At 37.1% G+C, this 20,574-nt stretch overlaps 1 protein-coding gene across 13 annotated transcripts in view; it reads right to left on the bottom strand.

Moving 5' to 3' along the window:
• The window catches only part of MLLT10 (MLLT10 histone lysine methyltransferase DOT1L cofactor), a 235,295-nt gene that overhangs the window by 153,027 nt on the left and 61,694 nt on the right, over positions 1–20,574 (bottom strand). For all 13 annotated transcript variants that reach the window (XR_007456916.1, XM_049626908.1, XM_049626907.1 and 10 more), the window contains one exon: positions 71–180. Coding sequence is in view for 12 of the 13 variants with exons in the window: in XM_049626908.1 (XP_049482865.1) it covers positions 71–118 (48 nt within the window). In the remaining variant the exon portion in view is untranslated. The remainder of the gene's footprint in view (positions 1–70; positions 181–20,574) is intronic.

Genomic DNA, 20,574 nt, shown 5'->3' with positions numbered 1-20,574 from the left:
CCTTTTACATTTCCCAGTTTTAGAACAAAAAAGTTGTATTTAAACATCAATAAAATAACATCCACTGTACCTTATTGTAACGATCATGTGGAACAGACTGTAAAACAATTGGTTCCATTGTAGAAACATTGGCAAACTGTACCTCTGGAATATACAGGGCACAAACCACATGAGCCCAACCTAAAAATAAATAAAAATAATGTCATTTTCCAGTTTTCAATAAAACTTTTTCAAAGATAAACAAAATCATTAACTTCCTAAAGAGATCCCTTCAAAGCCTAGTTAAGCAAAAGTACAACAAAAAGATGAACAAATTCTCATTACTGACTATAAATAGTCAAACCACTACTGATAAAGCACTCCATTTCTCCAGCACAATGGCACAAACAAAAGAACATTTTTAAAATGCAAATGCTAGCACGGTCACTTCTTATAAGAGCACACTAAATGATTTGAATCAACACTACTTCTGAGAACCACTATGAGAAAATAAGAAAGCTTTAGAGGCACCTGGGTGGCTCAGTCAGTTAAGTGTACGACTTCGGCTCAGGGCATGATCTCACAGTTTGTGGATTCAAGCCCCCCATCGGGCTCTGCGCTGACAGTGTGGACCCAGTTTAGGATTCTCTCTGCCTCCCACCGCCACTCACGCTTATTCTCTTTCTCAAAATAAATAAACTTTAAATTAAAAAGTAAGAAGCTTTATAGCTGAATACCTAAAATTAAAATTTTAATCTTAAATGTCAATTATTAAAATTTTAACTTTTATATTAATATTGATACTTTAAATACTAGTACTAACATTCATTATTTTACTGTTTCAATATTTAACTTAAAATATTTTAGCAATTAATAAATATTAATGTTTTGGGGCACCAGGTGGCTTGAGTGAGTTAAGCATCCAACTCTTGGTTTCGGCTCAGATCATCATCTCATAGTTCATGACTTCGAGCCCCACATCGGGCTCTGGGCTGACAGCACGGAGCCTGCCTGGGATTCACTCTCTCCCTCTCTCTCTGCCCCCTCCCCTGCTTGCTCTCTCAAAATAAATAAACTTAAAACAATTTTTTTTAATAATAATAAACAAATGAGTATTAATGTTTTAGTTTTTGAAATGTGGCTGAAACTATCAAAGAACTGTGATAATGAGGAAATACTGAGCCAAAATTGGAAAATAATGAAAGTCCAAGGAGGTGAGTACAGCTTTTGGCCACTTTTGCCCCCCACTGCCTATTTCACAGAAAGCAGGTAAAAAGGGTGGTTTTGACAAACTCAGAAGGCTGGAAGTACAGGGATCTATGTCCACAGACAACTGAAGGAGAAGGGGAAGGAGTAAGCCCCTCCCTTCCTTCCAGCTGAGACACTGAAGGCTGCAAGCCAGAATAATCCAAGTACACAGGCCCTCAAAGAGACTGCACCTAGGCTTTAAGTTCATCTCAAACTCTGAAACCGGACTCATGTTATACTAAATTACAAGAGCCCCCAGGCACCAGACAGAAGCAAATTATACATCCTCTCTGGAGGAAAAACAATGTAATCTTGACTACAAATAACTTCTACTACTATTGGTTCATTATCATTTTCAGCACAGTAGAAAGTACCAAACACATGAAAGACACAACATAAATGAAAACCAGCAGAAACAAGAAAGTCAAACCAGATCTATATTTTGGAGTCTTAGCCACAGACATTAAAATAAGTATACTTATTATGCTCAAATACAACACAAAGTTGAAAATTTTTTCAAAGAACTGAAAACTATAATAAATAAAAAATTCTAGAAGTAAAAACAAAAATTTGTTCAAAATCAATGGATGGGATCAACAACGGTTTAGACATAGATGAAAACAGAATTAGAAGGCAACAACAAAATAGGTCAGAAGAAAATGTCCAGAATGTTAGCACAAAACACAAAAGTGTGAAAAATACAGTAACAGGACAAGAAGCATGAAGAATATAATCAGCAGGTCTCACACACATGTAATTAGAATCCCAGAGAAATGTGAGAGACAAAGTAGCACAAAAGCAAAATTTCAAATGATAATACCTAAAAACTTTCCAGAACAGAACACAGCAAATCATGGACAGAAGAAACACAGTAAATCTCAGAATAAATAAAAACAAATCCATACCTAGGCCAATTAGTAAACCTATAGAAAACCAAAAGAAAGAGATAAAAATCTTCATACAACCAAAAGGCAAGTTATCATCAAAAGAACAACTGGATATCAGAGTGGCTAAAATGAACAAATCAGGAGACTACAGATGCTGGAGAGGATGTGGAGAAACGGGAACCCTCTTGCACTGTTGGTGGGAATGCAAATTGGTGCAGCCACTCTGGAAAACAGTGTGGAGGTTCCTCAAAAAAATTAAAAATAGATCTACCCTATGACCCAGCAATAGCACTGCTAGGAATTTACCCAAGGGACACAGGAGTGCTGACGCATAGGGGCACTCGTACCCCAATGTTTATAGCGGCACTTTCTTTTTTTTTTTTTTTAAATTTTTTTTTCAACGTTTTTTATTTATTTTTGGGACAGAGAGAGACAGAGCATGAACGGGGGAGGGGCAGAGAGAGAGGGAGACACAGAATCGGAAACAGGCTCCAGGCTCCGAGCCATCAGCCCGGAGCCTGACGCGGGGCTCGAACTCACGGACCGCGAGATCGTGACCTGGCTGAAGTCGGACGCTTAACCGACTGCGCCACCCAGGCGCCCCTACGGCACTTTCAACAATAGCCAAATTATGGAAAGAGTCTAATTGTCCATCAGTTGATAAATGGATAAAGAAGTTGTGGTTTATATATACACTGGAATACTACTTGGCAATGAGAAAGAATGAAATCTGGCCTTTTGTAGCAACGTGGATGGAACTGGAGAGCATTATGCTAAGTGAAAGAAGTCATACAGAGAAAGAGAGATACCATATGTTTTCATTCTTATGTGGATCCTGAGAAACTTACCAGAAGACCGTGGGGGGGGGGGGGGTTAGAGTGGGAGACAGCCAAAGCATAAGAGACTCTTAAAAACTGAGAACAAACTGAGGGTTGATGGGGGGTGGCAGGGAGGGGAGAGTGGGTGATGGGTATTGAGGAGGGCACCTTTTCGGATGAGCACTGGGTGTTGTATGCAAACCAATCTGACAATAAATTTTGTGTTTAAATAAATAAACAAACAAACAAACAAACGAACTGGATAAAGTCCAAAACTATCTTTAAACAGATTTCAATTAAAGGGAACACTAAGTAATTTTCCTCAGGCAATGGAAAAATGAGCCAAGAAGAAAGCTCCAAGATGAAGTAAAAAAATGATAAGCATGTAGGTACTTTTAATGGCTGCTGACTAGATAAAACAACAATATTCTCTTCCAGTGAAAATACATGACTGCTTACATCACAAGTTAAAACTTTATCTGGTAAAGTTTTCAGTGTATATAAATTTAACACATATTAAAACTACAATAAAGACTGGAGAAGAAGGTAAAAGAGATCTATATGGTTTCACTGTTCTTACATTTTGTGTGAAGCAGTACACAGAGTAGTCTAAAATTATTAGTATGAGAACTGTAATCCCAAGAGCAACTACTATACACATAAATACAGCCAAAAAGGTAATTTAATGCAATTAATTAAATTTAAATGCAACGCTAAGTGCGTTATTAAACTGATTAAATGCAATGCTAAAAAATATTCATATAATCACAAAGAAAGGGGAAAAAAGGGAAGAAAGGAATAAAGTAAAAATCAAAGTTAAAGCATAGGTGGCACCTGTCTGTCTAGGTCAGAAGAGCATGAGGCTCTTGATCTCAGGGTCATGAGTTCAAGCCCCATGTTGGGTGTAGAGATACAAAAAATAAATAAAACTTTTTTTAAAAAAAGAAAAAAATAGCAGACTTCTTCTGGTCAAGATGGAGAAACAGGGACCATATTTGGCTTCCTGCATGAACAATACATACTTCCCATGGCAAAAAAAGAATAAAAAGATAAAATAATTGAGACAATGGTTTTCAAGACCTGTGTATCAGATAACAATGATAGTAATCCCAAAGAAACAATAAACAAATGAGATGAGCTCTCAGTTTGCCCAGTTTAACATCTTGAGAATTCTTCCAGCCCAAGGTACAGGGAGAGAAACTAAGGCCAAGCCCAGAACACTCCCAAAGTTCACATCAGGTAAGACCAAGGCAGCTAAAACTGTAAGGACAAAGCACCAGAAATGAAAACTCTTTACAGAGAGAACAAATGCTCACAGAGAGATACAGACAACACCATTTGAATATTAAAGGACTGAACATATGAGAGAAGAAATTACCTGAGGTTGAAAAAAGAACCATCCAAAAAGAAGTAAAGGAAACCGTATCCAGCAGACAGGAAGAGCTAGGAACATTGCCTGGTCTCCTTAGCCAGACTGAAAAACCTCAACTCGCAGGACATTGGGTATCTGAATACTCAGAAAGATCTTGCCTCCATAGTGGGAAATAATTACCCCTAGACCAAGTACTGCTCCTAATAAAGCATAAGAGCAGGACCTGACAGGATCTAACTATTTCTAAGGAACCTAACTGTATTTCAGAACAAACCTGAAGAAGATATAAAGGAAGGCAAAATTCCCAGACTTCCATCAGCCACAATAGTGGAGTAGGAAGCTCCAAGAGTACCTTCCACCATGGAAATATCACAAAATCACGCAGGAACCGTCAGAACCAATTTTGTTAGCACTCTGGAAAAGAGAATGAAAGGTTTGCAGCAACCAAACACTAAATCAAGAAAAGGGCAACTTAAAAATGGCAGGAGAGCTTTGGGCATTTTTACTTTCCTATAACACATGCCCACCCTACGTTTAGCAGAGGTCTTGAAGACAGCACTGAGTTTGAGTTTGCAATGCAGAACCCTAGTTCTTTCTCCATTCCAAAAGTTCAGAAAGTTAAGTACAGACACAAAAGATACAAAAAAGATCCACAGTAAACAACTGTTTAAACAAAAATAGCGAGAATTTGTTGTGGGGTTTATAACAAAAATAAATGCATGACAACAATTGCATAAAGGCCAAAAAAAAGAGAAATGGAATTACATTATTTTGAGGATCTTATACTATATGAGTAGTAGTATAATAATAACACTTGATGGTAAACTCTACTGAGACAAAGATGTAAACTTTAAGTCCTAAGACAATGACTAACGTAACACAACAAAATTCATGGCTAATAACACAACAAAGTAGACAAGATGGAATCATAAACTTTTCAAAAGAAGGCCAGAAAAGAAAAAAAGCGAACAAAAACAAATGGAGCAAATAAAAAACAAGTATCAGGGCACCCAGCTGGCTCACTCAGCAGAGCATGCAACTCTTGACCTTGGGGTTGAGTTCGAACCCCACATTGGGTGTAGACATTACTTAAAAATATAAAATCTTGGGGCGCCTGGGTGGTTCAGTCAGTTAAGCAGCCGACTTCGACTCAGGTCATGATCTCGCGGTCCGTGAGTTCGAGCCCCGCGTCGGGCTCTGTGCTGACAGCTCAGAGCCTGGAGCCTGTTACAGATTCTGTGTCTCCCTCTCTCTGACCCTCCCCCATTCATGCTCTGTCTCTCTCTGTCTCAAAAATAAATAAACATTAAAAAAATAAATAAATAAAATAAAATAAAATCTTTAAAAAATAAACATAAAAAAACAAGTATCAAGACGGTAGACCCAAATCTAACTATATCATTAGTCACACTAAATGTAAATTAACCAACCACCCCAATTAAAAAGCACAAATTGGGGCGCCTGGGTGGCTCAGTCAGTTAAGCGTCCGACTTCGGCTCAGGTCATGATCTCACGGTCCGTGAGTTCGAGCCCCGCGTCGGGCTCTGTGCTGACAGCTTGGAGCCTGGAGCCTGTTTCGGATTCTGTGTCTCCCTCTCTCTGACCCTCCCCCGTTCATGCTCTGTCTCTCTCTGTCTCAAAAATAAATAAATAAACGTTAAAAAAAAAAATTAAAAAAAAAAAAGCACAAATTGTTGGAATGAAAATAACAAGTGGTCAATAAGCACATGAAAAGATACTAGTCATTAGAGAAATGAAAATCAAAAACAAACTGAAATACCACTTCATATCCACCAGGATGGCTAAAACCAAAAAGACAAACATTAGCAAGTATTGACAAGGATGTGGAAAAATTGGGACAACGAATGCACTACAAGTAGAAATGTAAAACGGTACCTCCACTTTGGAAAACAGACCAGCAATTTCTCAAAAGGATAACAGTTAACATGTGACCCAGGAAATACACTCCCAAGAATAATCCAAAAAATTAAAACATATTTCTGCAAAAAAATTGTAAATGCATGTTCACAGCAGTATTATTCGTTCACAGCAGTATTCAAAATAATCAAGTGAAAACAACCCAAATATCCATCAACTTTTGAATGGTTAAGGAAAACATGGTATATCCATACACTGGAATATCAATTGGCAATTAAGTGAATTACTTAGACATGCTGCAACATGGGTGAATGTGGGAAATAGTGTGCTAAGTTAAAGAACCCAGTCACAAAAGACCACATATTGTATGATTCTAGCTATATGAAATATCTAGAACAGGGCAAATGGACACAGAATAGGTTAATTATTGCCTCGGGTGGAGGTGTTGAAGGGAAATAGGACGTGAATGCTAATAATGGTGACAGTGTATCTTATGAAAATGTTCTAAAGTCAACTGTGATGATGGTCACACAAGTCTTTGAATATTTTTAAAACCAATGAATTGTGTGCTTTAAATCAATCAATTGCAAGATATGTAAAGGTATTATATCTAAACAACTAACAATAAGAAAAAATTCAATTTTTTAAATGGGCATTTGATTTGAACACACACATCACCAAAGAAGATATAAGAATGTCAAATAACCACATGTAAAAGAGCTGAAATTTTCTACTCATTACCAAAATGAAAATTAAAAGCAGAAGGATACCACTACGTAACTATTAGAATGGCAAAAACTAAAAAGAGTGATCATACCAAGTGTTGAAGAGGATGTAGAGCAACTGGAACTCTCATACGCAGCTGGTGGGAATGTAAAATGTTACAACCACTTTAGAAAATAGTTTGTCAGTTCCTTGAAGAATTAAACACGTGAAGTGAAATAAGTCAGAGAAAGATAAATACCATATGATTTCACTCATATGTGGAATTTAAGAAACAAACAGACACAGGGGACGAGGGGGAAAAGAGAGAGAAGCAAACCATAAGAGACTTTTTTTTTTTTAATATTTGTTTGGGTTTTTTTGAGAGAGACAGAGAGAGAGAGAGAGAGAGAGAGAGAGCATGAGCGGGGTAGGAGCAGAGAGCGAGTGAGATACCGAGGATTCAAAGCGGGCTCTGCACTGACAGGAGAGAGCTCAATGTGGGTCTCAAACTCACGAACCATGAGATCACCGGAGCCGAAGTCTGACACTTACCCCTACCGGAATGAGCCACCCAGGCACCCCAAGAGAGTCTTAACTATAGAAAACAAACTGAGGGTTGATGGAGGGAGGGAGGTGGGGGGGATGGGCTAAATGGGTAGGTGGTGGGTATTATCATGGTGATGAGCACTGGGTGTTATATGAAAGTGATGAATCACTAAGTTCTACATCTGAAACCAATTTTACCATATATGTTAACTAACTAGAATTTAAATTAGAACTTGAAAAAAAGAATTAAGCATGCACTTATTATTATAAACTAGCCATGTCATGCCTAAGTATTTATCCAAGACAAAAAAAAAGACTATGATTATAGAGAACATGTACTCAAATATTAACAGGATCTTAATTTCCAACACGTAAAACTAGAAACTATCTACAGGTAAATAAACTGCTAGATCCATACAGGGGAAAAATAGTGAACCAAAAAGGGAATAAAATATTAATGCATGTCACAACAAGAATCTCAAATATTTATACTGATGGAAATAAGCCAGACAAAAATAGTGTCTGTATACTATAAACCCATTTGAATGTCTAGACACACAAGCACACATACATTCCACTTAAAACACAAGAAAATACAAATTATAGTAACGGAAAGCAGATGAATGGTTACCTGGGACAAGGCTGGGGAGGAGATGGGTTGGTACAAAAGAGATACAGTACAAAAGAATAAGAGGAAAGTTTTAAAAACGATGGATATGTTCACTGCCTTAATTATGTTGATTTCATGGGTACATACAACAGTCAGAACTTAACAAGTTGTTCACTTTAAATATAGACAGTATACTGAATGTCAACCACAACTGAATAAAGCTGTTTTAAATACTTTTTTTAAGAACAAAAAGATCTCAATCCTAATTTCAATTCATATTAAATGTTAGTCATTTATATACAACAGGTGAGGGAGAGATTAAGAGGGCCAGAGTCAATTAAAATTTTAAAAAGACCATACTACCATATGCTGTCTGTAAGAGACACACTTTTAATAAAAAATGCTAAGTTTAGGGGCGCCTTGGGCTGTTCAGTCAGTTAAGCATCCGATTTCAGCTCAGGTCATGATCTCACAGTTCATGAGTTCAAGTCCCGCATCGGGCTCTCTGCTATCAGCCCACTTTGGATCCTCTGTCCCCTTCTCTCTGTGCCCCTCTCCTGATCCTCTGTGTGCGCTCGCTCGCTTGCTCTCTCTCAAAAAAATGAAAAACAAATTTTTTAAAACCTTTAAAAAATACTGGTAAGTTTAAAGCAAATAAAGCAAGTGTGTGGAAAATAATATATAATGCTAACAGTAAGAATACAAAGGCTGACATGACTATTTTGATGTCGTAGCACACTATGAAGCAAATACTCCATAGCTAAAAGGGGACATTTTCCTAATGATAAATAATTCATTACAAAAATCAACAATTAGAAAACTATCTACACCTAATAAAAACACTTTAAAACACATAAAACACTTAACACTATTAAAGGAAGAATCAGACGATGTTCCAGTCGTAACAGATGTTTAACACACCAGACTCAGTAACTAACAGATGAAGTAGACCTCCCCGCCAAAAATCAGTTAAGACTAATAAAAGAGCTTGAGTTCAACTACCTTATTCAACCGAAGAATATACATTCCTTTTCAAATGCATATGGTACATTCAACACAAACCATATGCTAATACCTAAAATAAGACTCAGTGAATTTTAAAGGATTAAAATCATCTAGAGTGTAATGAGTAGCCACAATGAAATTAAATTAGCAACTAATAATAATTAGATAGCTACAAAAACCCCCAATATATGGAAAATAATAAACTTCTAAATAATTTAAAAATCTAACACAAAATCACAAGGGAAATTGGAAAACATTTGAACTGAATGGCAACAATTCAACAATATGCCAAATTTTGAGACATGCTGCAAAAGCAGTCCTAGCAGGGAAACATATCTTTATATACTTTTACTAGAAAAGAATGTCTCAATTCAAAGATCTAAGGTGCCACCTTAAGAAGTTAACAAAGAACAAAATATACAAAAAGTAACTAAAAGTAAGGAAACTAAATATACTAAAAGTAACTAAAAGTAAGGAAAGTGAAGATAAAAGGAGAAATCAATAAAATAGAAAACAGGCATATAACTTTAAAAATTAACAAAGCCAAGGGGCACCTGGGTGGCTCAGTCAGTTTAGCGTGCAAAACTTGATTTTGGCTCAGGTCCTAATCCCAGGGTCAAGGGATCAAGCCCTTGGGGAATCTCAAGAGTTGCACTCTGTGCCGGATATGGAGCCTGCTTGAGATTCTCTCTCTCTCTCTCTCTCTCTCTCTCGCTCTCGCTCTCGCTCTCTCTCTCTCTCTCTCTCCCCCTGTCTGCTCCTCCCCTGCTCTCACACTCAAGCACTCACTCTCTCTCCCTCTTCCAAATTAAACAAATAAACTTTAAAAAATAAACTTAAAAAGGTTTCTCAAATAAAAAAAAAAAAAGAAACAAAAGAACAAAACTGCAACTATCAACATAATTAAAAGTGAAATTTCAACACGATCCCTCTCAAGTGGAGAAGAAATAATGGCCTACAATCATCACTTCTATTTAGTGTTGTGCTGTAAGTCTTAGTCAATGCAGTTAAGGCAAAAAAAATCATATACATTCATTTTTATTGTTTTTTAAAAAGCACATAACATAAAATCCACTACCCTAACTATTTAAATGTACAGTTCAGAACAATTAAGTTTATTCACATTGTGAACGAGAACTCCAGAACTTTTTTCATCATGCAATCTGAAACTCTATACCCAGTAAACAATCACTCCCCTTTTTGCCTGTCTCCTCAACTCCTATAACCACTACACTTTCTGTCTCTATAAATCTGACCACTAAGTACCTCATGTGAGTGGAATCATAAAGTATTTGTCCTTTTGTGATTGGCTTATTTCATTTAACACAACATCCTCAAGATTCAATCATGCTGTGGCATATTGCAACATATTCAGCTTTTTAAAGATGGATAATATTCCAATGTATGTACAGACAACATTTTGCTTATCCATTCGTCCACTTAAGACATTTGGGTTGCTTACACTTCTTGGCTATTGTGAATAGTGCTGCCATAAACATGAGTGTACAAGGATCTCTTGGAGACCATGCTTTTAATACTTTGGGATACATAACCAGAAGCAGAATTGCTGGATCATAGGGTAGTTGTTTTTAACTTTTTAAGGAACCTCCATACTGTCTTCCATAACTGCTACACCATTTTTCAATCCCACCAACAGTGCACAGGGGCTCCACATCAATACTTGTTATTTTCTGGGATGGTTTTTGTTTGTATGGGGTGGGGGTGGATTGATAGTAACCATTCTGCATGGGTGAGCACTGATTTCATTGTGGTTTTGATTTGCATTTCTATGATGATTAGTAACGTAGAGCATCTTTTCACATGCCTGTTGATCACCTGCATATTATCTTTGGAGAAAAGTTTATTGGTGTTCTTTGCCCATTTTTAAATCGGGTTATTTGATACTTTTGCTGTTGAGTACTAACAGTTCTTTATATATTATCTCCCATTCTATTGCCTTTTCAATCTGTTGATTGGGTTCTCTGATGCACAAAAGTTTGTAAGCTTGTGTATGGTCCCACTTGTCTATTTTTTCTTTTTCGTTCTTTCTTTTTTTAACTTTTTTATGTTTTATTTTATTTTTGAGAGAGAGAGAGAACGAATAAGTGGGAGAGGGGCAGAGAGAGAGGGAGACACAGAATCTGAAGCAGGCTCCAGGCTCTGAGCTGTCAGCACAGAGCCCGATGTGGGGCTTGAACTCACAGACTGCAAGATCATGACCTGAGCTGAAGTTGGATGCCCAACCGACTGAGCCACCCAGGAGCCGCCCCCTCCCCCTTTTTTGGGGAGGGGTCTATGCATTTGGTGTCATACCTGAGAAATCATTTCCAAACCCAAAGTCGTGAAGCTTTTCCCATATGTTTTCTTCTAGATATTTTACAATTTGAGTCTTATGTACCTAAATCTTTGATCTACTGTGAGTTAATATTTGTATATGGTGTAAGATAAGGGTCCAACTTCATTCTTTGGCATGTGGCTATCCCATTTTGCCAACACCATTTGTTGAAGAGACTGTCCTTTCCTCAATGAGTTGTCCTGGCACTCTTATCAAGGATCATATTAAAAAAAAAAAAAAAAGGGTCATTTGACTAACATACAGAAGAGTTTATTTGTAGGCTCTCTATCCTATGCCATTGGTCTATTTGTTGTTATGCCAGTACCACCGTCTTGATTACTGTGGCTATGTAACATGTTTTGAAATCCAGAAGTATGAGTCCTCCAACTTTGTTCTGCATTTTCATAATTGTTTTGGCCACTCATGGACTCTTGAGATTCCCCATAAATTTTAAGGCTAATTTTAGCATTTGCACAAAAAATGCTTTCAGGATTCTGAAAGGGATTATGTTCAATACATAGATCACTTTAAGTACTATAGACACAAGATAGTTTTCCATTTATTTATGCCTTCTTTCACTTCCTTCAAGAACGTTTTGTAGTTTTCAGTGTACAAGTCTTTCCTTCCTTGATTAGGTTTATTCCTAAGTGTTTCATTATTCTTTTTACACCTTTATAAAAAAAAATCTTAATTTCCTTTTCAAATTATTTATTGTCACCATATAAAAACAACTAATTTGGGGGGGGGGGTGCCTGGCTGGCTCAGTCAGCGGAACATGCAACTCTTGATCCTGGGGTTGTCGTTTTGAGCCTCAAGTTGTGTGTAGAGATTACTTAAAACTAAAATCTCAACAACAACAACAAAAGGATAAATTATGCTTATTTTTTTAGTGCTAATAGTTTTTATGGGTTTGTTTGTTTTTGTTTGTTTTGCTTTTGTTTTTTTTGGTGGGATCCTTAGGGTTTGCAACATACTGGATCATGTCATCTGCAAACACAGATCATTTTACTTCTTCCTTTTCAAACTGGGTGCTTTCTACTTCCTTTTCTTCCCTAAGTACTCTGGCTAAGACTCCAATAATATACTGAATAGTGGTGAGGTAAGCAGACATTCTTGCCTTGTTCCTTGTCTTAAAGGAAAATCTTGTCTTTAACTACTGAGTATGATATTAGCTATGGGTTTTTCATATATGGCCTTTGCATATATGTTGTACTTTCCTTCTAATTCAAGTCTGATGGGTTCATTTAACACAAACAGGTGTTGAATTTTGTTAACTGTTTTTTCTGCATCAATGGAGATGAGATTATCACATGGGTTTTGTCCTTCATTTTGCTATTATGGTATATTATGCATTGATCGACTTTCATATGCTGAACTATTCTTACATTCCAGGAATAAATAAATCGTATATGATCCTTTTAATATGCTGAATTCAGTTTGCTAGTATTTTGCTGAGGACTTTTACATCAATGTGTATCAGTGATACTGGTCTGTAGTTTTCTGTTCTGCTTGTAATGTCTTTGTCTGCCTTTTGTTTTCAGAATAATGCTGGCTTCATAAAATGAGTTTCAATGACCTCCTCTTCAATTTTTTAGAAGAGTTTCCAGAGTATCAATTCTCTGGCAAAACCATCTGGATGTGGACTTTTCTTTGTTAGATTTGTAAATACTGAGTCAATCTCCTTACTAGTTGTTGGTCTCTTCAGATTTTTTATTTCTTCATGACTTAGTCTTGGTAGGTTGTGTGTTTCTAGAACTTTATCCGTTCTTCTAGGTTATTCAAGTGTTACCAAATTATTATCAAATTCTCTAATAATTCTTTTCATTTCTGTGCCATCAGCTGTAATGTTCCCCTTTTTCATTTCTAATTTTAATAATTTGTATACTTTTTTTCTTAATTTAGCTAACAGTATGGAATCTAAAACACAAAACAAATGAATAAACAAAAAAAGCAGAATCGGACCTATAAAATACAAAGAACTAACAGTTGCCAAAGGGAAGAGAATGGGATAACAGGCAAAATGGGTGAAGGGGAAAGGGAGATACAGGCTTCCAGTTATGGAATGAGTAAGTCACAGGAATAAAGGGTACTGAATACAGAATATGGTCAGCTATATGGTGACAGATGGTAACTTACAAAGAAGTTCAATCACTACATTATACACTTGAAACTAATGTAACATTGTGTGTCAACTATACTCAAATAATAAAATAAATGAAATAAATGACATTCATGCCATAAAAAAATCTGTCAATTTTGTTCATTAAAAAAAGCTCTTAATTTCACTGCTTTTTTTCTGATTTTCTATTCTCTATTTCATTTATCTTTCAACTAATGTTTATTTCCTTCCTTCAGTTCACTTTGCTTTGTTCTTTTTCATCTAGTATTTTGAGGAGTTCAATTAAGTTGTTGATTTGAGATCTTTATAACATATGCAAGAAAAAGGCAAAGGAGCGTAAGGTACAAAAAGGTGACAAATGTTATAATATTAATTATGGAGGGACTGGCAGAGGTAGGTTCACTTAGTGTTGCAGACAGTTGGAGAGGTGAAGCTGCCTTTAACTGAAATAGGCAGGGTAACAAAATGGAATGAGAAGGTCAAGTTCAGATAGCCATGGGGTTTGTTTGTTTTTGCTTCTATAGTATCTTTTTTAAATTGAAACACAGTTGACACATCATGTTACATCAGTTTCAGGTATACAACACAGTGATTCCACAACTCTATACCAAATGTCCATGTTGAGTTTATGTACCCATCACACAAGCAGATGATGTATAAGCAACTAGATATTTATGAGTCTAGAGTTCAAGAGAAAAGGCTGGAGATATAAATTTGGATGCTATCCATGTATACATCACAGATGTTATTCAAATCCGTAATACTCAAAAAGTTCATTCTGGAAGTAAGTGTAGAAGGTCTACACTCTAAAGCACTCTATATTTAGAGGTAAATGTCTATAAAGGAAGAATGCAGAAAAATAAAAGGGGTAATCAATAAGGTCAAAATAAAAGAAGACTGCTGTCCCAGCAACAAAATGAAGTGCTCAAGAAAGAATGATCAAATGTGTCACATGTTGCTACAAGATGAACTAACAAAGAACTTGAGAACTGGTTCAGCCACAGGGAAAGCACAGATTACTTTACCAAGAACAGGCTTTGGTGGGGAAAAGCCGGACTAGAATAAACTCAAGAGTAAAAAGAGATGTAAAAATAAGAAATGAAGTGGAGGAAATAAAATTGTGATTTATATACATTATCACTGTCCATATAGAAAATACAGAATACCAATTTCAACAACTTGCATAGACTATAACTAGTTCTTCATGTTTTTCTTTTCATTTTAAATTTTTAACTCTTACCTTTAATGTAGAGTTTACTATGCACAGGCCTTGTTCTACAACCTTCACATAGATTAACTCATTTAACTCTCATTCAATACAGTACATATTATTATACACATTTTACAGACTTAGAGAAAACTGGACCATAAAGAAATGAATACAATTCTAAAATTTATATGTAAAAATGATGTTCTAAGACTACGCAAGACCCGCCTGAAGAATAACAAAGAGGCTCCTAGCCTGGACACTTGAGAGATTATAAAGTTGATTTCCAACACAGCAGCCACAGTGATCATGTTTAAAAACTTGCTTTAATCAAGCATCCCTCAGCTCAAATCACACCAAATTATTACAGTGATTTCACAAACCCTACAAGACTTATGCCAACCCCCTCCTCCAATTCATTAATCTCAGGTCCCTTTTCAAATGTCATTTCTTCAATGGAGTCTTCCCTTATCACCCTACTTAAAGCTTCAAAAGCACAGTTCAGATTTCGCTCTGCACCTCTTCTTTATTTTGCTCCATAATACACATCATGCTACAAATTTTATTTACCTATCTCATTTATTGCCCAACTTCCCTCACCAAAATGTAAGTAAACCCTGAAAGGGCATGGATTATTAGCCTATTTTGCTCAATGCTGTATCTAGACCACTGCCTGTACATCGGAGGCACACAATAAATATCTTGTTTGAAGACTGTCAATTTTCCCTAAGCTAACCTATAAATTTAAGACAAGCATCATAAAAATACCAAAGGGATTTTTAAAACTTAGCCTGACAATATCATTCATCAGTGATGTCTCATGGACAGTTTTATACTCCCTGATACGACAAGATAAGAAGCAGACTTAACCTCAACAGTACTTTTTCCCAAAATCTATTAACCCAAGCTAATTATGAGAAAATATCAAGAGAAACCCAGACTTGGGGGAAGGGGGGCCAGTGAACATGTATCTGGCCAATATTCCTCAAGACTGCCAAGGTCATGAAAAACAAGAAAAGACGGAGAAACTCTTTCAAACCAGAGGAGACATGGAGACATGGCAATTAAATACAAAAGGGCATTAAAGAAAAAAATTGGTGAAATCCAACCCCCCCCCCCCACCAATACAACCAATCATCTGGTGGGGAAAATGTCCAGCAATTCATACCACAAAGGACTAACTTCCCTGAAACACCAAGAGCTACTACACAACAATCCAAAAATGTACCTCGAGGAATTTGCCAAGAGAAAACCGAAGTAAGAATATGAATGAATACTTCACATAATGGAAATATAAATAGCTTTAGGCATATGAAAAAAAAGGTGAAAAACTTCTCTCACAACAACAGACATACAAATGAAAGCTATACTGACATAATTTTTATCTACCAGATTGGCAAATATAAAAAGATCCTTAACAATGATGGATGGAAAGGGTTAAGAGCTAGACTCAGAATCCCTCCTTCAGGCTCTTGAGGAAAATATGGTAGTTTAACTTCCTGCAACATCAACCCTGAAGACAGATGACAGTACTCGGGGTCTGCCATGTACTAGTAACTTATCCAAGATGCTCTTTAGCCTGTTGCACTTGGTTGTCAGGAGTCTACATTATAGGAGTTATAACTTATAGTCCACAGCTACATTAAAACAGGATAGCTAGCCACTTACAAATACAGAGGATGTATAGCTAGCAGGCATTTTCAAGCTGAGGGTACACAAACCTGGTGTCTTCCCATGCTAATGTGACCTGCATTCACATTAGCTTCTTGTCAACCTTACAACCAAACACTGAAGACATTAAGACTTGCATCAGAGTCTGGAGGTCTCTGAACGATTCCAACTGTATATGCTTTTCCTTTATTAAGTATATCTGGTGTGGCATAAACCAACTGTGACTTGTGAGTTTGATGAATAATCCAAAATTGAAACCCACTCAGATGGTTGTGTGACCGTGCTGAGATTAAGCAGGATATACACAGTTTCTTCTCATGTATTGTGAATAAAGCATGAATTACTGCAATCTCAACAGAGGAGGATTTGGGAAAATCCACTAAAATTACAGACGTACATACCCTCTAATCCAGCATTTCCACTTGCAGAACTTTTGCCTATAACTAATGACCCAGTGTATCTATGATTACACACAGGAACTGATCACAGTCAGTTACTACAGTACTCTTGGTTAAAAAGGAAAAAAAAAAAAAAAAAAAAAAAAGAGTACAGACAGAACAGAGAAGCCAACGTGAGAAGTAAAAGATGAAGCCCTCGATGCCTCAAAAACAGGAAACAAAATCCCAGGCAAGTGACACATATGTCTTGGGAGCAAACCTGCCCTGGAAATACAAGGCAATACCTCCAGATCCATGGACTAAATGAGAGATCCTGGAGTGTGCTTCAGATTCTGGCTGTATTCCCAGAATTTCCATTTCCATGTGGCATATCTTTATGCTCACTTTGAGCATCCCAGTGCCCAGCTTATTGCTGGCTAGAGATACCTGAAAGGAGCTGGCATGGTAAAGAACGAAAAGAGAGCAATGCATTGTTTGAGACAAGCCTCCAAGCAGGACCATCCCTGTGATTCCTTTAACCTTGCAGTAGAAAAACTGATTAGGTCCACAGAAGTAGGCCTTTTGTTTCAGGAAGCCAGTACCACCTTAAGGACAAGATGAAGGAGGCTAGTAACGCTTACACCATTCCTGTTGAAACTGGCTGAATCCTGTATTTCCCTATAAAATCCCCCAGCCCCTTCCTCTGGGAGGGCTTCCAGTTTTTCAAGGCCATAGCCTGCTGCCGTAATAAAGCTATGTTCCTCTTTATCACCAACTGACACCCCCCACACACACACACAAAAAAGTCTGACAGTAACTAACTTTCCATCAATAAGACACTGGTGAAATAAATTATGGTTCATTTATACAATTAAATATCAATATCACACACATGTATATGAGACAAAAGGAGAGCTCTTTATTATTATGCCCATGATATTCAACACATAATATTAAAGAAGCAATTCATAAGGCATTGTACCCTACATTTGTTTAAAAGAGTGTTTATGCAGAAAATAACTGTGGACAAATATCAAGAATGCGGAGGCCTCCCAGGAAGGAAACCACATGACAAAGATGCAGGAAAGAGCTAAAAGCTGTACTATATCCAATGCCTACTGACATATATAATATTTGTCTATCTCACCATCACCTTAAACTCCACACACAACAAGCACATCTTGGGGCACCTGGGTGGCTCAGTCGGTTAAGCGTCCAACTTTGGCACAGGGCATAATCTCATGGTTCGTCATTTCAAGCCCCCACATCAGGCCCTGTGCTGACAGCTCGGAGCCTGGAACCCGCTTCAGATTCTGCGTCTCCCACCCTCTCTGCCCCTCCCCTCTGGGACCTTGTCTCTATCTCAAAAATAAACATTAAAAAAAAAAAAAAGTACATCTCAACATTCTCTATTCCCATTCTCTATTCCGCATATAACATCCTCTAATACAGGTTAAGACCATCTACATTAACCTATCCACACAGGAAATCTGAGCAGCTCTTCTTCCTCATCTGGGCCCACATCCATTAAGTCATATGATACTATTGTAGATAGCTAAGATTTAAGCATGTTCAGTGATTAGTTTGTCTTCTTGCTAGAACACCACTCCTGAAAAGACTCTGTTAGTGGCTCTAGTTACTCCAAAAAGCTAGCTGCCTGATTTTCCCTGTAAGTCTGTGAGTTTATCATACCCTTCCATACACTTTTTGTTTAAGTTATCCAGATCTATTTCTGTTACTGACAACACCAAATAGTATGCTGCATTTTAAAAACTGGCAAATAAACGTTAAGAATAAAGCATGTGTGAGGGCACATGGGTGGCTCAATCAGTTTAGTGTCTGACTCTTAATTTCGGCTCAGGTCACGGTCTCAGGGTCATGAGATCGAGCCCCGCGTTGAGCTCCGCACTGAGCATAGAACCTACTTAAAATCCTCTCCCTCCCTCCCTCTCTCTCTCTCTCTCTCTCTCCCCCCCCCCTTTTGCCTCTTCCCTGCTGGAACACACATAAGTGCTCTCTCTCCCTCAAATAAAAAATGGGGGGGGGGGGGGAACAGAGGAAAAAAAAGAATAAAGCATATGGAGTGATAGTAACTCCAAGTGCCTATCCTATTATAGAAACACTGAAATAGAGTAGAAAATGTCAGAATCAACTATGACAGAACCCCTGAAAATAGTTTAAAAATTATAGCAACCAAAAAAAAAATAATAAAACCTAACTTTACACCTAAAAAAACTAGAAAAAGCAAAGTTAGAAGTAAATAATACATAAAACCTTAAAGACTCCACCAAAAAAAAAAAAAAACTATTATAACTAATAAATGAATTCAGTAAAGTCACAGCATACAAAATTAACATACAGAAATCAGTTGCCTTTCTATACACTAATAACAAGTATATAATTATATATATATATATATATATACAAGTTATATAACAATAACTAATATATAATAACAATAATATAAGAGAAATTAAGAAAACCTCATTTATAATTGCATCAAAAAAGAATGAAATACCTGGAAATAAACTTAATCAAGGAGGTAAAAGACCAGTACTTCAAAAATTGTCACACATTCGTGGAAGAAATTGAAGACAACATAAATAAACAGCAAGATATACCATGCTCATGGATTAGAAGAATTAATATTTTTTAAATGTTGATACTACCCAAAGTGATCTACAGCTTCAGTGCAATCCCAATCAAAATACTAACAGAATTTCTCACAGAATTGGAACTAAGAATCCTAAAATTCGTATGGAAGAACAAAGTCCCTAAATGGTCAAAGCAATTTTGAGAAAAAACAAAGCAGGAGGTTATCACATCCCGTTTTCAAACTATATTACAAAGCTAGAGCGATCAAGTATGCTATAGTACCAGCACGAAAACAGCCATATATATCAGTGGAATACAGCAGACAACCCAGAAATAAACCGACAATAATCAACTAACCTATGACAAAAGAGGCAAAAATATACAATGGTACTGGGAATGCTAAACAACTACATGCAGAAGAATGAAAATGGACCACTATCTTACACCATCTACAGACATTAATCCAAAATGGATTAGAGAATACAGGAAGTAATCTCTTTGAGATCTGTCATACAAACATTTTTCTAGATAAGTCTCCTCAGGCAAAAAAAAAAAAAAAAAAAAGAGAGAGAGAGAGAGAGAGAGAAAAGGCAAAAATGAACTAGTAGGACTACACAAAATAAAAAGGCTTTTGCACAGCAAAGAAAACCATCAACAAAATGAAAAGGCAACTGAATAGGAAAAGATATCTGTAAATGACTTATCTGATAGTAAGGTTAATATCCAAAATATATAAAGAACTTCTACAACTGAGGGTGCCTAGGTGGCTCAGTCAGGGCATTTGACTTCGGCTCAAGTGATGACCTCACGGTTCATGAGTTCGAGCCCTGCATCAGGCTCACTGCTATCAAGTGCAAAGCCCACTTCAGAACCTGTCTCCTTCTCACCCTTCCCCTCCCCCACTTGTGCGCTTGCTCTCTCTCTCTCAAAAATAAATAAAACATTAAAAACAAAAGGTATACAATCAACATCAAAAAACAATCCCATTAAAAAGTGGGCAGTCAATGGGGCGCCTGGGTGGTGCAGTCGGTTAAGCGTCCGACTTCAGCCAGGTCACGATCTCGCGGTCCGTGAGTTTGAGCCCCGCATCGGGCTCTGGGCTGATGGCTCGGAGCCTGGAGCCTGTTTCCGATTCTGTGTCTCCCTCTCTCTCTCTGCCCCTCCCCCGTTCATGCTCTGTCTCTCTCTGTCCCAAAAATAAATAAAAAACGTTGAAAAAAAA

This window comes from Panthera uncia, chromosome B4 (genome assembly GCF_023721935.1).
Source record: "Panthera uncia isolate 11264 chromosome B4, Puncia_PCG_1.0, whole genome shotgun sequence".
Classification (NCBI taxonomy): domain Eukaryota; kingdom Metazoa; phylum Chordata; class Mammalia; order Carnivora; family Felidae; genus Panthera; species Panthera uncia.
This window is presented reverse-complemented; position numbering and strand designations above follow the sequence as displayed.